This window comes from Ornithorhynchus anatinus, chromosome 3, assembly GCF_004115215.2.
Source record: "Ornithorhynchus anatinus isolate Pmale09 chromosome 3, mOrnAna1.pri.v4, whole genome shotgun sequence".
NCBI classification, from domain to species: Eukaryota; Metazoa; Chordata; class Mammalia; order Monotremata; family Ornithorhynchidae; genus Ornithorhynchus; species Ornithorhynchus anatinus.
In genome coordinates this window covers 22,147,476-22,165,676 of record NC_041730.1, presented here as the reverse complement: position 1 = coordinate 22,165,676, position 18,201 = coordinate 22,147,476, and the positions used below count along the sequence as shown (strand labels likewise).

Below are 18,201 nucleotides of genomic sequence, written 5' to 3'. Positions count from 1 at the left end.
GAGTGGGGGGGGGAGTCACCGGGGCGGTGGAGGGGAGGGGGGATGCACCCCTGTAGCTGCTCGTGGGCTGTGTTGCAGAGAAGGGGAAGAAGGGCGGTTCTGAATGCGAGGACTGGCACTGGGGCCCCTGCACACCCAACAGCAAAGACTGCGGGGTCGGCTTCCGGGAGGGCAGATGCAACGATGAGACCCGCAGGCTCAAGTGCAAGGTCCCCTGCAACTGGAAGAAGGAGTTTGGAGGTGAGAGGGGCGGAGGTGGGGGCGGCCTGGGATTGGGGGAGCTGAGGGAGGGTTGGGGACGGGGAACTGGGACCCCAGAAACGCTCCGGCACTGAAGGACGGGGCCGCCAGCGGGCCCGAGGAGGTCTAGGATCGAGTGGTGCCAGCCACCTGAGCGAGGGGCGGTGGGAGGGGCTGCATCGGGGCCCCCCGGCCCCCCGGCCCTCCCTCTGACGATGCCTCCCCGCCTCCTGTGCCAGCGGACTGCAAGTACAAGTTTGAGAGCTGGGGGCCGTGTGACGGGGCCAGCGGCACCAAGGCCCGCCAAGGCACTCTGAAGAAGGCCCTGTACAATGCCCAGTGCCAGGAGACAATCCGAGTGACCAAACCCTGCTCCCCCAAGGCCAAGCCCAAGTCCAAAGGTAAGCCCCCCCACCCCACCCTCGCGCCCGCCCCTCCACCCCAAGGCCCGATGCCCGCTCGGGCCCGGCGTCGGCGGGCCGCCCGGGGAGCTCGGAGTCCTAAGGGCCCTGGAGTTGGGCGGCGCTCGGGGCCGAGAGGCCTCGGGGCCGCCTCAGCCAGACGGGAGAGCTGGGGGGCCCAGGTCATGGCTTCCACCCCGTCCCCAGCCCGCCTCGGGCACCGATTTCCACAGTGATGGAGGTGGGAACGGGGAGGGAAGGCTGACGTCGAGCCACGAACCCCGGCCCCCCCGCCCCTCCGCTCCCGTCCCTCTGACTCCCCTTCTGCTTCCTGTTTCACAGCCAAGAAAGGGAAAGGGAAGGACTAGAGCTGCAGCACTGACTGGGGACCCTCGACCCCAGAGACCCTTCCTCCTGTCCCACGGCTGTTCCCCAGCCTCCAGCCCCCAGCCTCACTCCTCACCAGGTGCCTTTTTTAATCACTAGCTTTATCCCGTGCAACCCTCTCTTCTCCCTTGTCCTGACCTGAGGCCAGTCCTCTCCTCTCCTTCTGCTCCCTCTTGGCTAGATGGGGCCATTGGGGGTGGGGATGGAGGGCTGCGCAGGGGGAGAAGCAAGGCCTTAGACCACCGGCCTGGCCCCTGCTTCTTTCCTCTCCCCTACCCCTGCCCAGGGACTGGAGACCCCTTCCCGTAGCCCCCCGCCACACCCGCCCCACCCCCCTGACCCCAGGGATCACGACCCACCTGCGGTGTGGCTGTAAAAGAAAACTTTTTTTCCAATAAAAGTTTTTGTACAAAAGAGATCCAAGCTCCTCCTCTTTCCCTAGTTGTTGTGGGGTGGGGGCGGGGTTGGGGGGGCGAGGAACGGATTTCCGCCTCTGAGAGGGGAGGGCGGAGCTTCAGGCAGGCAGGCTGAGGACTGGAAAAGACCAGAGAAGCAAAAGCCAACCGGGGAGGTGGCGGGGACGGAGGGGGGGGTGTGTCCATCACGAGAGGCGGCTTGATGGACCCCCCCGGTGAGGAGGGAGAACGGGTGGGTAAGACCTGCCCCGACCCTCCTGCCCCAACCCTCCCGTCCTGGGCTCCGGGCCCCGAGCAGACCACAAAGCAAAGACCGAGGAAAGCATCCGTTTTATTAAAATCATATACAAAACCTTCCCTCGGACTCCTTCCCACCTCCCCCCCCGCCTCATCCCTGACCCACCCCCCAACTCTCCCGCCTTCTCCCAGCGGATCTGTGACCCCGTGGATGGCGAGGGGAGAAGAGCAGGGTCCGTGCTTCTTTGGGGAGAAGGAGAAGGTGGGCGGCGGGGAGAGGGGGGAGGAGAATCAAAGGCAGCAGCATCCCGGCCCAAGTCCTCAAGCCCCACTGCATCCAGTGTGAGGGGAGGGTTGGTCTGACAGGCTGGGGGAGGGCAGGGGGGCTGGAGAGCTCACCTAATCTGTGCCCCTGCCTCAGGAAGCATCTGTAGCTCAAACTTGTCTCTGAAAAACAGCTCCCGCAAAGGAGACCGTACCCGCCATCGCGGTGCAGGCCGTGAGATCGACTGCCTCCGCTTGGGCCCGGCCCTGGGGGTCGGGGAGGGGGGCAGGTGGAACGGGGGGGAGGGATGGCAACAGAAGGAGTCCAAGGAGCTGCGGCGGCGAGAGACGCCCGCCCGCCCGCCCCAGGGAGACGCACGCTGATTTCCTTTAGGGGCTGGGGTCGGGGGTCGACGGGAGGTGCGGGTTTTAAAAGTGTCAATACTTGTGCCCTAATGGGGGTGGGGCCTAGAAGGGGGTGCACTTGCTAGAAGAACTCTAAATAAACGTCGTGTGAGGTGGCCGGCCTCGGTGCTCGGCCCCGGCTCCGGGCCCGGCAGGGCGGGGGCCGGGGGCAGGATGGAGCACTGCCCTGGCTCGAGGCCAGCGGAAACAGCAGGACAGGGACGAGGCGGTGGGGTCGGGGCGGACATCTGGAGCTGATTGTGGCCCCGGGGGGGTGTCGGGGGGGGGGGGGGGACACTGGGTCGCCCGGGGCTGGGGAGGGTGGGGGTCCCTTTCCCATCGCTCCAGCCCCCCACTCCCACCCCTAACCGCTGGGGAGGGGCGTGTTTCCTCGTGGGAGGGAACGAGGGGCTGAGCCTTGCATGCAGAGGGCCGGCCACGGGGGAAGCAGGGAGGGAGGGAGGCCGGGACGGGCAAGAGGAGGACGAGGGCAGGCAGCACCATTTACAAAGCTGGGGGTGGGCCTCCCTTTTCCCCCCGAAACACGGCTGACTGGTCTCCTCCGGGCTCAAGGAGACCCATTCCCAACTCCTCCCTCCCCACAGGAAACATTTGTCTTCCCCTTCCTCCCTCCCTGCCAAAGCCCTGGAGCCCGGCCAGGCCCTGGCTCTGCCCACTCTCCCGGCTGCTCCCCCGCTGGCTCGGCTCCCTTCTGGGGAGGGAGATCATCTGCTTTCCTCTCCACGTCCACGGCCCCTGATTCGTCAGCTGAGGAAGGGACATCTTTGGCTCGGAGTTCCCGGCCTCCTCTCCCAGCCTCGCCAGAGCCTCTGGCCCGGCACCCGCCGCCCCTCCACGTCCCCACGGCCACCGTCCAGGCCCGGCGGCGCGTCTCGGAAAGGCGGCTCTCGTTCTCCCTTCTCCGGGACGTGCTCCTCCCCGGGCCCTCCCTCCGCCGCCCACCTTTGCTGAGCTCCCTCAACGGAGCAGGGGTGTGGGTGTGGGTGGGGGCCGGGGGGAGGAGGAGGCCTCTTTGGTCTCAAACGCCTGGAGGACGGGGCGTCCGTCGAAAGTGGAATCTGCAGGCCCCGCGCTGGAGCCGGGGCAGACCCCAGACTCAGTTTGACCGCCGCTGCCCTCGCCCCGGGCTCCTCTGGGCTCCGGCGGCCGGAGGCCAGGGACGGGGGCGGGCAGGAGCTCCCCGGGGGCTCCGTCGGAGGCAGCTCCGCACGGACTAGGCCCCGACTCCTCTCCTAGTCCCTGGCGTCCCTCGGGCCACCGACCAACAGGCGGGCCCTTCCGTCCGTCTTCGCTGTCCTTCGTGGGGGGGAGCGGAAGGGCCCCGGGGAAAGCCGGGAACCGGTCGGGAAACAGAGTCACGAGGGGCCGCGGCGGTCAGGGGCGCCCCTCTCCGAGGGCCCACCTACCTGGCCGTGCCGATGTTCCGATACTGGCACAGGAGCAGGTGTTTGAAGGTCTTCTTGAAGGTGGCGTTGCAGAGGGCGTAGCAGGCCGGGTTAATGGTGCTGTTGACGTAGCAGAGCCAGTAGCCGATGGACCACACGGTGTCGGGGACGCAGCTCTGGCAGAAGGTGTTGACCAGCACCATGACGTTGTAGGGGGTCCAGGTGAGGATGAACGCCAGCAGGATGGCGAAGATGGTGCGCGTGACCTTCTTCTCGCGGGCGGCCATCTGCCGCTTCTTCCGCACCTGGTTGCGGGCGATGCTGGCGAACTTGCGGGCCACGTTGGCGGCGGGCCGGGCCCGGGCCGCGGCCGCGGGCACGATCTCCACGGCCGTGACGCACTCGCTGCCCGTCTGCTTGGTCACGATCTGGATCTTGGACCACCTGGAGGTGGGGTTGAGGGCCCGGGGCAGGGCGGCGGGGCTGTGGCCGGTGTCCGTGCCGGACACCTCCTCCGTCACCGGCTTCTCCTTGGTGCTCTGGGTGACGCTGGCCGAGCTGGACTCGGAGGTGTCCTTGTCGTCGGGGGGCCGGGGCGCGGGCGGGGGGCGGGGCCGCTCCCCCTCCACCTTCCCGTTCCGGACCTCCGCCCGCGCCCCCGCCCCCGCCTCCGCCGCCACCAGAGCCGGCTTCTTGGGCGGGTTGTTGTTGTTCTGTTTGATGAGGGGGCTCCTGAGGAAGGATAAAGACTTGGCCTTTTTCTCCTTGTCGCCCTCGGGCCGGTGCTTCCGGACCCGGCTGCGGCTGGCCAGCGAGATGTGGATGTAGAGCACGGTCATGATGACCACGGGCAGGTAGAAGGCGGCGATGGCAGTCCCGAAGGTGGCCGCCGGGTTGGACAGGAACTGGATGAAGCACTGGTCCGCCGGCACGGTCCGCTTGCCCACGAGGAACTGCCAGAAGAGGATGGCCGGGGCCCACAGGACGAAGGACAGGACCCAGGCGGCCGCGATCATCAGGCCGGCCATCTTGGTGGTGCGCCGGGCGGGGTAGGTGAGGGGCTTGGTGACGCAGAAGTAGCGGTCAAAGCTGATGATGAGCAGGTTCATGACCGACGCGTTGCTGACCACGTAGTCCAGGGCCAGCCACAGGTCGCAGACCACCGTCCCCAGCGGCCAGTAGCCCTTGATGATGTAGACGGTGTAGAGGTTCATGGAGAAGGCCCCGATGATGAGGTCGGCGCAGGCCAGGCTGAACAGGAAGTAGTTGTTGACCGTCTGGAGCTGCCGGTTGACCTTGATGGAGACCATGACCAGGATGTTGCCCACCACCGTCACCAGGCTGAGGGAGCCGGTCACCGTGGCGATGAACACCATCTCCACCATCTCGTAGCGGTTGTGGGACAGCGGCTCCATCGACTGGTTGCCGTGGCTGCCGTTGACGGGCGTCGAGTTGGCCATCTTGCTCCCGCGCCTCGGGCTAGTGCGGGCTCGGAGGCGGAGGTCTGGGCGGCACAGAGACGGAGACGGAGAGACGGAGGGAGAGAACACAGGGCGGTGGGTGCTTTGCATGCTTGCTCTGCCAGGCGGGCAAGCCCGCTTTGCGCCCCCGGCACCCACGCCGTCGCGTGTGCCGTCCCCATCTGCCTCTCCGCCAAACCGTGTCCCATACCTCCTCCAAAACTTCTCGAAGCCCACCTCCTCCGGGAAGCCTTCTTGGAGTCCAATCGACTCCACCGCCTCGGTGACCCCCTCGGTCCCTCTATGTACTCGTAACGCTATCGTCTGCTGGCATCGCCCTAGGCGCCGGTGTGCTCTCACCGGTGCCCAGAGTGGGGCCTTGCCCCAAGGAGCCAAGTCAGGGGACGGGGATCTGAGGAAGGCGTGGTTGTCTACCGTCTTCTTTCGGACTGAGCTCAAGGGCAGGGCCAGATCTCGTTGGCCCTTTATGCTACGTATAGAGGCTGGACCTCGGGGATGGACTCACTCTACCACTTGGGCAAATCACCTCTGCTATTTGCCTCAGTTTCCTCATTTGTACATTAGGGATTAAACACCTCCACTCCCTCCCGCTTAGACCGTGAGCCCCACTTGAGGCACAGATGATTATATTACATCTACCCCCACGCTTGGCCCCTAGTAAGTGCTTAACAAACATTATTTTTTGTTATTATTATTATTAGTTGGTATTTGTTAAGCGCTTACTATGTGCAGAGCACTGTTCTAAGCGCTGGGGGAGATACAGGGTCATCAGGGTGTCCCCCATGAGGCTCACAGTCTTCATCCCCATTTTTCAGATGAGGGAACTGAGGCACAGAGAAGTGAAGTGCCTTGCCCACAGTCACACAGCTGAGAAGTGGCAGAGCAGGGATTCGAACCCATGACCCCTGACTCCCAAGCCCGGGCTCTTTCCACTGAGCCATGCTCCTTCTCCCGTGGTGCAGAGGAGAGTCAAAAGTGTTTGGAGAGGAGAGAGGAAACCTCTGAGCTCCAGAGCAGGCTCCATCGGGTCATTTTGGGGTCTCCTAGATGGATAGAGGATGATATTTCTTAAGCGCTTCACTAAGCAATATCCTAAGCGCAGCGGGAGATACAAACTAATCGGATCAGATGCAGTCCCTGTCCCATATGGGGCGCCTAGTCTAAGAGGGAGGGGAGAACGGGCATTTTTTTCCCTACTGTATAGATGAGGAAACTTGAGTCGTAGAGAACTTGTCAGTCCCTCATATTTATTGAGCGCTTACAGTGTGCAGAGCACTGTACTAAGCGCGTGGTAGAGTACGCTACAACAGTACGACAGACACACTCCCTGCCCACAACGAGCTGACAGTCTAGAGACCTGTTAAGTGACTCGCCTAAGGTCACGCAAGAGGCAAGTGGCAGAGTCGGGCTCTGTCCGACCCCCGGCCGCGCTCCGTCCGCTAGACCGTGCTGCCCGCCCCACAACCCCCACAGAGCGGGGACGGCGTCTCCCGGGCATCTTCTGGATGCACCGTAAGCCAACTCTTCTCCCCTCCTCTTCTTTCCTCTCCTCCCCTCCCCTCCGCTCCTCTTCTCATCCCCCTCCCCTCCAGCTCCGAGGCCTCTCTGCACCCAGGCCCCTGATGTCCTCCAGCTTGGGGGGCAGGGGTTGGACGGGCTCAATCTGGGCCTCGAGGCCCAGCGCCGGCCCCAGCCCTTACTCTCCTGACCAGCCTCCTCCCTCCTTCCTCTCGAAGCCCCGTTCCCCCCGAGAAGTGCCTCCGGTTTCTTCCGTGCTTCCCTAAGTCCTCCAGAGTCGGGGGGAGGGACAGAAACTCCCCCAAAGATCCCCCGCGATCCTTCCCGGACCCCCTCAGAGCATGCCCTGGAACTCCCACCAGACTTGCCCCAGAGCCTCCCCGGCCCTCCCTCAGAGTCCCTCCAGGCCTCCCCTGGATTTCCCCCAGAGCTTCCCCGGCCTTCCCTCAGAGCTGCTCCCTCCAGACCAGGCCCAGGGGTCCCCCGCAGGCTCCCCCTTCCCCCAGGGCTCCCCCGGCCCTCCCCGGGCCTCTCTCCCAGCTCCCCCTCTAGACCTGGCGCGGATCTCTCCCGGATCTCCCCCCACAGCTCTCCTGACTCTGCCCTTGACCTCTCCCAGGCCTCCCGTGATCCTCCCCGGATCTCCCTCTGGCCCCTGCCTCCGGACCTCCCTCAGAGCTCCCCTCGTCCTCCCACGGGGACCTCTCTTTCCTTAGTTCATCCCAAACCGTCCCATCGCTTCTGGGTGTGGCTGCCGGGCCCCTGCCCCCTCGGCTGCCCGTCCTCTGCCCATCTCCCTGCCCGCCTCTTCCTGGGCCGAAGCCTCCTCGCGCAGCAAGGCCGTGGCCGCTTGACTCTCGCGGGTGGGCTCGCCCGCTCCCTCTGCCTGCCTACCTCCTTCCCTCCCTCCTTCTTTCTTGCCTCCATTCCCCCCTCTGTCTCCCTCCCCTGCAACTCCCAACCGCGGGTCTCCAGAGGTCGGGCTCCCGGGCTCCCCGCCATTCCAGAGCTCCTCTGAGCCCCGGTATCCCTCCTGCTGGGGCTTTGCCGTTCAGAAATGGAAACGCATAACCCCCCAGTTACGTTTCCTTTTCTAACACCGCTCCTCCAGCTCCCTCCCGCGCGGCCCTTCTGGCCGCCTTCCTCTCCCCTTCCCTTATTTCCCCCTCCCCTCTCCCCTCCTCTCTCTTCCCTCTCTTCTCTTCCTTTTCCATCCCCTCCCTTCCTCTTCCCTCCTCCTTCTTTTCCATCCCCTTCCCTCCTCTTCCGGCCCTTCCCTCTCCTTCTTTTCCATCCCCTCCCCTCCCCCCTCCTCTCGCTTCCCTCTCTTCTATTTCTTTTCCATCCCCTCCCTTCCTCTTCCCTCTCCTTCCCTTCTCCTTCTTTTCCATCCCCTTCCCTCCTCTTCCGGCCCTTCCCTCTCCTTCTTTTCCATCCCCTCCCCTCCCCCCTCCTCTCTCTTCCCTCTCTTCTATTTCTTTTCCATCCCCTCCCTTCCTCTTCCCTCTCCTTCCCTTCTCCTTCTTTTCCATCCCCTTCCCTCCTCTTCCGGCCCTTCCCTCTCCTTCTTTTCCATCCCCTCCCCTCCCCCCTCCTCTCCCTTCCCTCTCTTCTATTTCTTTTCCATCCCCTCCCTTCCTCTTCCCTCTCCTTCCCTTCTCCTTCTTTTCCATCCTCTTCCCTCCTCTTCCGGCCCTTCCCTCTCCTTCTTTTCCATCCCCTCCCCTCCCTCCTTCCCTCCCCTCCCCTTCTCTCCCCTTCCCTCTCCTCTCCTTCTTTTCCATCCTTTCTCCTCCCCTTCCCTCCCGTCCCCTCCCCTTCCCTCTCCTTCTTTTCTATCCCTTCCCCTCCCCTTCCCTTCCCTTCCCTTCCCTCCCATCCCCTCCCCTCTCCTCCTTTTCCATCTCCTTCCTCCCCGATCCTGGAGGTCCTTGACCACAGCCCCCCGCCACACAGCCTCAGCCCACCCTGCAAACACACCCACACCCCCACACACGCAAATACATACACATACAAACACAAGCACACACTGACACGCACACCCCGCCCTCCGCCTGCACCTTGGGCACACATTCTGTGTAATCTCGGACGCACCCACCTTCCCAAAAGGGCTCGCTCCAGTCAACAAAACAGACATTACACGCGCTTGCCGAAGACACACACACACACACACCCCCTGGAAAACGTGGTCAGAACAGACACAGACACACGCACACCGACACGTGCTGCCGCTTGCTAAGCTCCCCCTGCCCCTCCCCACACGATTTAGGGTCTCTCCGTCCCCAGAGCACGGGGGAGCCCCGGGTCAGCGACCAGAGAGGACGAGGCCCAGGTTAAAAGGAGGTCCCGACGGTCATCTAGCACTCCCAATCAGTCAATCAATGACGTTTATTGAATCCAGGGGAGAGGGCGAGAGGTAGGGCAGCCTTATAGAAAGAGCACAAGCCTAGGAGTCAAAGGACCCGGGTTCTAAGCCCAGCTCTGCCACGTCCTTGCTGTGTGACCTCGGCCAAGTCACTGACCTGCTCTGGACCTCGTTTGCAAAGTGGGGATTCCATACCTGTTCTCCCTTCCTCTTAGACTGTGAGCTCCGTGTGAGACAGGGTCTGTATCCGGCCTGATTCACTTGCATCTACCCCAGCGCTTAGTATAGCGCTTGGAACCATTGTCAGCAGTTGGCAAATTCCAGAGTTATCATTATTACTCTCAGGGCATTGGGTTATAATGCCCTGCGGAGCCCGAGGGCGGCTGGAACGGTCACCTCTGTCCAGTTCTAATCCCAGCTCTGTCACTTGTCAGCTGCGTGACTTTGGGCAAGTCACTTCACTTCTCTGCGCCTCAGCTGCCTCATCCGTAACACGGGGATCAAGACGGGGAGCCTCACCTGGGACAAGCTGATTAGGAGCCCCACCAGGGACCACCTGATTACCTTTTATCTACCCCAACGCTTAGAACAGTGCTTGGCACATAGTAAGCGCTTAACAAATACCATCAACATCATCAGTGGAGCTGGGGCACCACAGCCCCCAGTTGGGCACAGCCTTAGAGAGGTGAAAGAGTCAAGAAATTATGTATGACTTGGGCCGTTACCTACCCTGGGTGTTTCTCCTCACCTTCGGCCCCAGCTCTTCTCCCCTCTTCTCCCCAGCTCGCTCTCACCCCGCTCCCATCCCAGGCATCAGTCGATATCCGGCAGAACTTCTAGCGGGAGGATGCCCTCCAGGGCCAGAGGCCCTCATCGGGCGGGCAGCGAAGGTTACTCCACAGGCCCAGGGGGCTGGTCAGTTGCGGGGCGGTTGGAGCCGAACCCCGGCTCTGCCCCGTCCAGCGCTCACCCGACTGCAGCTTTATCCCCTCCCTTCCCCGCACCGTCCGCCCCAGCCCCCATCCCTCCGCTCTCAATCAATTACACAAAGGCAGAGGGCAGCTCAGGCCGAATGAGACCGAGACCAGGGTCAGCAGGATGCCAGCCTCCGGCAGGGAGGAGGGGAACTCAGGGCTCCACTGCCCTGTCTGGACCTCACCCCTCTCGCCGCCCCCAACCTCGATTCCGCACCTGTCATTCAGAGCGACGGGCACTTCTCCTAGGGCACGCACCCCTCATAGGACATGCCTGTGGTCTGCCCTCCGGCCCAGGCAAAGACTCTTCTGGCCCTTTCCCGACTATTTCCTCCCAGAGGAGATCCCCGGGGCCAACTGGGCTCCGGGTGATAGCAGGGCAAAACTCCTCTGGGGCCTGGCAACGCAGCGGCCCAACTCTCCGGACTCTCCAGAGGCGGCCCGGCGGCCCGAACCCCTGAACCCTCCAGGGGCGGCCCAGCGGCCTGACCGTCCAGCCCCTCTGGGCAGCCCAGGGGCCTGACCGTCCAAAACCTCCAGAGATGGCCCAGCATTCTGACAGACCGGAGACTACAAAGGCGGTCCAGGGGCCCGTCCATCCGGACCCCTCAGAGGCGGCCCAGGGACCTGAAAGGACCCTTCCCAAGGATGCTCCATCACGAGTGCAGAGGGAATCAATCAATGGCATTGATCGAGCTCTTCCCGGGTGCAGAGCACCGTGCTAAGCGCTTGGAAAGAACGCTACAATAGAGTCGGTAGACACAATGCCTTCCCTTCCAAAGCTTAATCCCCGTTCTTCGGTCCTGGCGGCAGAGTCCAGGCTGATTCCCCCACCAAGCACAGAGGAGGCCCGGGGTGACCTTCTCGCTCTCCGCTTGGGAAGAGCTCGGGGGTCAATGCCGGGCAGGGGGCGGGGGACACTCCCAGCTGGGCGCCTAGGGAGCCTCCCACCCCACGGTACCACAGTTTGCCCTGCTCCCACTCGGAGTTGGGGAAGTCACCCCTCAGAGGCTCCTCCGGCTCCCTGCCCAGCCCCTGCACTGGCCCGATGCCCCCACATCGATCTCCTGTGCGATAATAACGATGGCATTTGTTAAGCGCTTACCACGTGCCGGGCCGTGTACTAAGCGCTGGGGTAGATACAAGTAACTCAGTCCCCGTCAGTTACTCGGTCAATAAGGCTCACAGTCTTAATCCCTATTTTACAGATGAGGGAACTCAGGGAAGTAAAGCGAATTGCCCAAGGTCACACAGCAGACGTGTGGAGGAGGGATTGGAACCCAGGTCCTTCTGATTCTCAGACCTGAGTTCTAGTCACTCTATGTGCCCAAGCCCATCGTCCCCCAGCCAGAGACGAAGCAAGAGGCGCCTCACGGCCTAGAGCCGGTCCCACGGCGGGTCACCCCGAAGTCACGAGGGGACAAGTGGTCCTGACCACCAGCACTCACAGGGCCAGTCTTCGGGCAGGGAGGCGACTGTCTCCGGGGAGGTGGGGGGTGGAGGGGGAGAGGATCTTCGCCTCAGAAAGAGAGAGAGAGAGAGAGAGATCACGGGAGGTGCGGCAGGTGGGTGGAGGCAGGAGGGCTGCGGCCTTGGATTTTGCTTTCCTTGGTCCCAGGAGGGTTTAGTCACCACCCCCTCCACTCGGAGCCGGGAGGGAGGCGGTAAAGACAGCTACGGAGAGGTTTGGAGCGGGGCGTGAGGCCCCTGAGGAGGGGGACGAGGGGGTGAGGAGGTGCTGCCTCTGCAGATGGGGGCGGAGGGATGAGAGGGTAGACAGGAATGGGAGAAATACGTATTTTTCTCTCCCAGGCGCTTAGCGCAATGCTCTGCACACAGTAAGCGTGTAGGCAGGGAATGTGTCTCTTGTCATACTGTACCCTCCCAAGCACTTAGTAAAGTGCCTTGCGCACAGTAAGCGCTCAATAAATACGATGGAATGAATGAATGAATTTGCTCTTTGAGGTCGAACTCCCCCCCACCAACCAGCGCCCCCCAACCCAAACAAAGAAAAAAGAAATGATGGTATCTGTTAAGCATTTACTATGTGCAAAGCGCTGTTCTAAGGGCTGGGGTAGATGCAAGGCAATCAGGTTGGACACAGCCCCTGTCCCACATGGGGCTCACAGTCTTAATCCCTTTACAGGTGAGGAAACTGAGGCCCAGAGAAGTGAATCGACTTGCCCAAGGTCACACAGCACACACGGGATTAGAAGGAGCGTGGTTTAGTGGAAAGAGCGTGGGCTTGGGAGGCAGAGGTCTCCCGCCTCTGCCACTTGTCACCTGTGTGACTTTGGGCAGGTCACTTCCCTTCTCAGCGCTTAGGACAGTGCTTGGCACATAATAACCGCTTAACAAATACCATCATTGTTATCGTTATTATTCTCTGTAGCTCACTGACCTCATCTGTACAATGAGGATTAGTAATAATAATGGTGGTGTTTCTTAAGCGCTTTACTATGAGCAAAGCACTGTTCTGGGCGCCGGGGGGATACAAGGTCATCAGGCTGTCCCACGTGGGGCTCACAGTTTTAAACCCCATTTTACAGATGAGGTCACTGAGGCACAGAAAAGTGAAGTGACTTGCCCAAAGTCACCCAGCTGGCAAGAGGCGGAACCGGGATTAGAACCCATGACCCCCGACTTCCCAGCCCGGGCTCTTTCCACTGAACCACGCTGATGATGGTGTTGGTTAAGCGCTCACTATGTGCAAAGCACCGTTCTAAGCGCTGGGTCAAGGCTGCGAGGCCCACGTGGGACAACCTCATTACCTTGCCTTTACCCCGGAGCACAGAACAGTGCGCGGCATATAGTAAGGGCTTAAGAAATACCATCATTACTATTATTATTATTATTATTACTGTTATTATGAGCCGGGAGGTGTGAGAGAGGAGGAGGCCGAGGCGGGGGGGGGGGGGAGGGCAGGAAGGCAGGGGTTGCTGTTAGGCGAGCTCCCCGCCAGGGGGCAGCACTCCCGCTCCCCCCCCCCCCCCCCCCCCGGACCGGGCCGGGCCGGCGCTGCCTGCAGCAGCCACCAGGTGGCGCTCCCGGCCGGGGCTCGGGACCCCAGGGAAGGGGAGAAAAGAGGGGGGGACCCCGGGGGAGGAGGAGAAAAGAGGGGGACCCCCCGGGGTTGGGGGAGAAAGGAGGGGGACCCCCCAGGGATGGGGAGAAAAGAGGGGGTCCTCGCGGGAGGGGTAGAAAAGAGGGGGACCCCGGGGAGGGAGAGAAAAGAGAGGGACCCCCAGGGAGGGAGAAGAAAAGAGGGGGGACCCTGAGGGAGGGGGAGAAAAGAAGGGGAACCCAGGGGAGGGGGAGAGAAAGGGACTCCGGGGGAGGGGGAGAAAAGAGGGGGACCCCGGGGAGGGAGAGAAAAGAGAGGGACCCCCAGGGAGGGAGAAGAAAAGAGGGGGACCCCCAGGGAGGGAGATTAAAAGAAGGGGATCCCGAGAGAGGAAGAGAAAAGAGGGGGACCCTGAGGGAGGGGGAGAAAAGAAGGGGACCCCGGGGGAGGGGGAGAGAAAGGGACTCCGGGGGAGGGGGAGAAGAGAGGGGGACCCCGGGGGAGGGGGAGAAAAGAGGGGGACCCCGGGGGAGGGGGAGAAAAGATGGGGGACCCCGGGGGAGGGGGAGAAAAGATGGGGGACCCCGGGGGAGGGGGAGAAAAGATTGGGGTCCTCGCGGGAAGGGGAGAAAAGAGGGGGACCCCGGGGGAGGGGGAGAAAAGATGGGGGACCCCGGGGGAGAGGGAGAAAAGATTGGGGTCCTCGCGGGAGGGGGAGAAAAGAGGGGGACCCTGGCGGAGAGAGAGAAAAGAAGGGGACCCCGAGGGAGGGGGAGAAAAGAGGGGGACCCCGAGGGAGGGAGAGAAAAGACGGGGTCCTCTGGGAGGGTGAGAAAAGAAGGGGACCCCGAGGGAGGGAGAGAAAAGAGGGAGACCCCCCCAGGGAGGGAGAGAAAAGAGGGGGTCCTCGCGGGAGGGGGAGAAAAGCAAGGAGGCCCGGCTTGACCAGGAGGAGGAGGTCAGAATTCATTCATTCATTCGTCCATCCATTCAATCAACCGTATTTATTGAGCGTCGACTCCGTGCAGAGCACTGGACTAAGCGCTTGGAACGTACAATTGGGCAACAGAGAGAGACCACCCCTGCCCGTCGACGGGCTCACAGTCTAAAAGAATCCGGGCCGGGCCGCCGCTCTGGGGGAGCCCTCCCCCACGTGCGTGGTTCTCGGGGAAAAGGGGGAGAGACAGTAGAGCGCTCTTCTTTAGATCGTAAAATGATTGCGGGCAGGGAACGAACGGGTCTGTTAGAGTGTCAGAGTGTATCCCCCAAGCGTTGGGTACAGCGCTCTGCACACAGTCAGCGCTCCGTAATAATAATAATAACGGTATCCGTTAAGGGCTTATTATGTGCCGGGCAACGTACTGAGCGCGAGGTCGTCCCACGTGGTGCTCACGGTCTCTATCCCCATTTTACAGATGAGGGAACCGAGGCCCAGAGAAGTAAAGCGACCGGCCCAAGGTCACACAGCAGACAAGCGGCGGAGGTGGGATTAGAACCCACGTCCCCTGACCCGCAAGCCCGGGCTCTTGCCACTAGGCCCCGCCGCTCTGCCATCGACCGACGGGTCGATTCCCTTCCCGATGGTCATCCCGGTACTCGTTAAGCGCTCACTAAGTGCCGAGCGCCGTCCTAAGCGCTGGGGAAGATACAGGAGAATCAGACGGGGCTCAGTCCCGGCGGAAGAGGGGGTAGGATTTAATCCCCCTTTTACAGATAAGGGAACCGAGGCACCCGGAAGTTAAGTGACTCGTCTGCCCAAGCCCTCGCGGTAGCCAAGGGACGGAGGCCGAACGAATCGGAACCCAGGTCCCCCGACTCCCGGGCCCGGGCTCCCTCCCCTAGGATCCGCCGCTTCCCCAGCCACAAGAGGACGAAGAGCAGCAGGAGGCGGGTCTACGGGGGCTAGGGGAAGGGGCGTGGGTGGGCGACCTGTATCTCCCAAGGGTTTAGTCGGGCGCTCTGCACCCAGTAGGCGCTCAATAAATACGACCGAACGAACGAAGGAACCGACGGGTGGAGATCCACGGCGTCCGGCGGCGGGAAGGAGGGCGGCTGGGTCCGGGAGAGCTCACTCTGGTCGCCAGTAGGGGTTTCGGCACGAAGGAGAGGGGCGAGGAGAGGTAGGATCGGTCGGGGGGACCGGGGCGGCGGCCGGCGGCGGCGCCGGCGGCGGCGTCCTGCCCATCCACCGGCCAGCGAGCGCGGTCCGGGGCCTCGCCGAGCTTCGGGCCGGAAAACGTCCAGGCCGAACGCTCGCCCGGGGTCACCCGCGGGGCCCGGGGAGGCGAGGGCCGCTTCCGGCCTACCGGAACCCACACGGCGCCTCCCATCTCAGACGGGTCTCAGCCCGACGCTCCGCAGCCGAGAGTCGTAACAGAGACAAGCGGCGCGGCGCGGCGGGGAGAGCCCGGGCCGGGGAGTCTAGAGGTCACGGGTCCGAACGCCGGCCCTTCCGCCCGTCGGCTGGGCGACCGTGGGCGGGTCGCTTCGCCTCTCTGGGCCTCAGTTACCTCGCTCTACTATGGGGACGAAGACCGTGAGCCTCACGAGGGACAACGCGACGACCCCGTATCTCCCCCAGCGCTCAGAACAGTGCTGTGCACGTAGGAAACGCTCATCAAATACCCTCATCGTCGTCATTATTATTACTGAGCTCTGAGTCTCAGGGGTCCAGATTAGCCGAGAGGACCCGCTCGCAAGAGGCGGGGAGGACCCCCGCATCGCGCAACCCCTGGTCCGGTCAATCTCCCCGGCTTCCCGGCCGGCCGCGGGTCGGCAGCCGGACTCCGCTCGGCCGTCTCGGGATGGGACCTCGTCTGGGGACGACGACGACGACGACGACGACGACGGTATCCGTTAAGCGCTTACTCTTCGCTAACCACTATTCTGAGCGCTGGGGTAGATAGATAGAGGGTAACCAGGGGGACCCACGCGGGGCTCGGGGTCTTACACCCTCATTTCCAAACGCTTAATTCAGCGCCCCGCGACACCCTAAGCCCTCGATAAAGGCGACCGAACCAACGGCGGACGCTCAGTAGATAACGATCGGATGGATGGATGGATCTGACGGACGAGGCGACCGAGGCACCGAGAAGCGGAGGAGGCCCGCCCAAGGTCACACGGCAGCCAAACGGCGGAGCCGGGATCAGAACCCGCGTCCTCCTCCGACTCCCGAGCCCGGGGTTTTTTCCACTAAGGCGGGCCGGGCTGGGAGGCGGCTTTGGGACGGGGAGGGGGCGGCCGGGGATGGGGGCGTTGGGGGGGGGGGGCGGGGGGGTCCCTCGGGCGAGACGAGGTCCCGGTGGGACCCCGGGGCCGGGGGGAGGGAGGACGGAGGGCCTCTGGGCGGCGGCCGCCCTGTGTCCTGTGGTCGGGGAGCGGCAGCGGGGGCGGGCGAGGGGCAGGGCAGGCCCCCGGAGCCCCCCGAGGCCTCGGCCCCCCCCCACAAACCCCCCTCCCCCCCCGCCCCGGCCTCCCGCCTCCGGCCTCCGGCCCCGGTTTTCCTGGCGGAGACAGCGGGTCCGGGCCCCGGGAACGAGCGGCCAGGGCAGCGCCGGGCAGGACCGGCCAGGGCAGGGCAGGGCAGGGCAGGGCAGGGCAGGGCAGGATCGGGCAGGGGAGAGCAGGGTCGGGCATCCCAAGGCAGGGCAGGACCGAACGGGGCAGGACCGGGCAGGGTTGGGCAGCGCAGGACCCGGCAGGCCCGGGCAGGGTTGAACTGGGCAGGGCCGGGCATCACAAGGCAGGACAGGACCGGACAGGGCAGGGCAGGGCAGGGCAGGGGAGGGCAGGACCGGGCAGGGGAGGGCAGGACCGAGCCGGGCCGGGCATCGCAGGACCGGGCGGGACCGGGCAGGACGAGGCAGGGCAGGTCCGAGCAGGGGACCTGGGGGCCGAGGGAAACCTCTCCCGGCCGGACCCCCCTGCCGGACCCGGACCCCCAGAGGGGGCGGGGGGGGGGGCGTCGGGGGATGGGGGGCCCCCCGCTCTTGGTGCCCGGGGCCGCTCGGGAAGGGAAGGGTCGGTCCTTCTGGGCCCGGCGGAGGGTCGGGGGGGAACGACCGGGGACCGGCCCCAGCCCGCCGACCCCGCAAGGCGCAGCCCGAGAAGTTGTCGGCCGTGGGAGGCGCCGAGGCCCGCACCCCCCCGCGCCCATCCCCCCCTTCCGTCCCCGTCCCCGTCCCCTCCACCCCCCCCCCACCTTCCCTCCACCCGACCCCGACGCCCTGCCCCCCCGGCCTTCGACTCCCTGCCCACGGGCCCCCTCCCCCGCCCCGGCCCCGGGGCGTCCGGAGGAAGGGCGGCGGGGCCGATGGGTCCCGGCGCCGTCTGTGTCCGTGCGTGCGGGTGCCCCCGCGGCGGCCGGGGCGGGGGGGGGGGGGGGGGGGGAGGACGGACGGACGGACGGACGGACGGACGGACGGACTTACCCCTCGGCGCGGGGCATCTCTGAGCTCCGCCGCCCCGGAGCCCGGACGCCCGGCCCGGCCCGGCCCGGCCCGGCCCGACGGGGGCTTCAGCCTCGGGCTGCAGCTGCCGGGCTCCACCCCATGGCCGGGCCCGGACGGAGGGAGGGAGGGAGGGAGGGAAGGAAGGAGGGCAGGAGGGCAGGAGGGCGGGCGGCGGCGGCGGCGGCCGCTGTGGCGCCGACTCTCCCACACTCGCACTTTTTCCCGAGAGTCGTGATGTCACGGCGCCGCAGCCAATCAGCGCGGGGCTGTCGACGCTCCCCGCCCGCCCCCCGCCCGCCCCCTACCGGGCCTCCCCCCGATACCCGCCGGCCCCCTGCCCGCCCCTTGCCTGCCCCCTACCGGCCCTGCCTGCCTGCCCTCCCCCTACCGGGCCCCCGACGGCTCCCTGCCGGCCTCTCCTGCCCGGCCCCCGCCGGCCTCCAGCCTGCCCCCTGCCGGCCTCTCCTGCCCGGCCCCCGCCGGCCTCCAGCCTGCCCCCTGCCGGCCTCTCTTGCCCGGCCCCCGACGGCCTCCAGCCTGCCCCCTGCCCCCCTACCGGCCTCTCCCGCCCCCTGGCGGGGCCTCACAGGTG

The 18,201-nt window shown here is 64.6% G+C and overlaps 2 protein-coding genes across 2 annotated transcripts in view; one reads left to right on the top strand and one right to left on the bottom strand.

Moving 5' to 3' along the window:
* MDK (midkine) overlaps positions 1-1,446 on the top strand; it is a 2,982-nt gene extending 1,536 nt beyond the window's left edge. The window contains exons 3-5 of the mRNA XM_029061099.1: positions 79-240; positions 480-641; positions 984-1,446. Coding sequence (XP_028916932.1) covers positions 79-240; positions 480-641; positions 984-1,009 — 350 coding nt within the window. The 3' untranslated portion in view covers positions 1,010-1,446. The remainder of the gene's footprint in view (positions 1-78; positions 241-479; positions 642-983) is intronic.
* Positions 1,447-2,656: 1,210 nt separating this feature from the next.
* Positions 2,657-17,719, bottom strand: CHRM4 (cholinergic receptor muscarinic 4). The gene is made up of 2 exons (XM_029061097.2): positions 17,589-17,719; positions 2,657-5,260 (listed from the first exon to the last, which is right to left on the bottom strand). Exon 2 carries the CDS (start codon positions 5,214-5,216, stop codon positions 3,774-3,776), a length of 1,443 nt encoding a protein of 480 aa, XP_028916930.1. The 5' UTR covers positions 5,217-5,260; positions 17,589-17,719; the 3' UTR covers positions 2,657-3,773.
* Between the last annotated feature and the right edge of the window lie 482 nt (positions 17,720-18,201).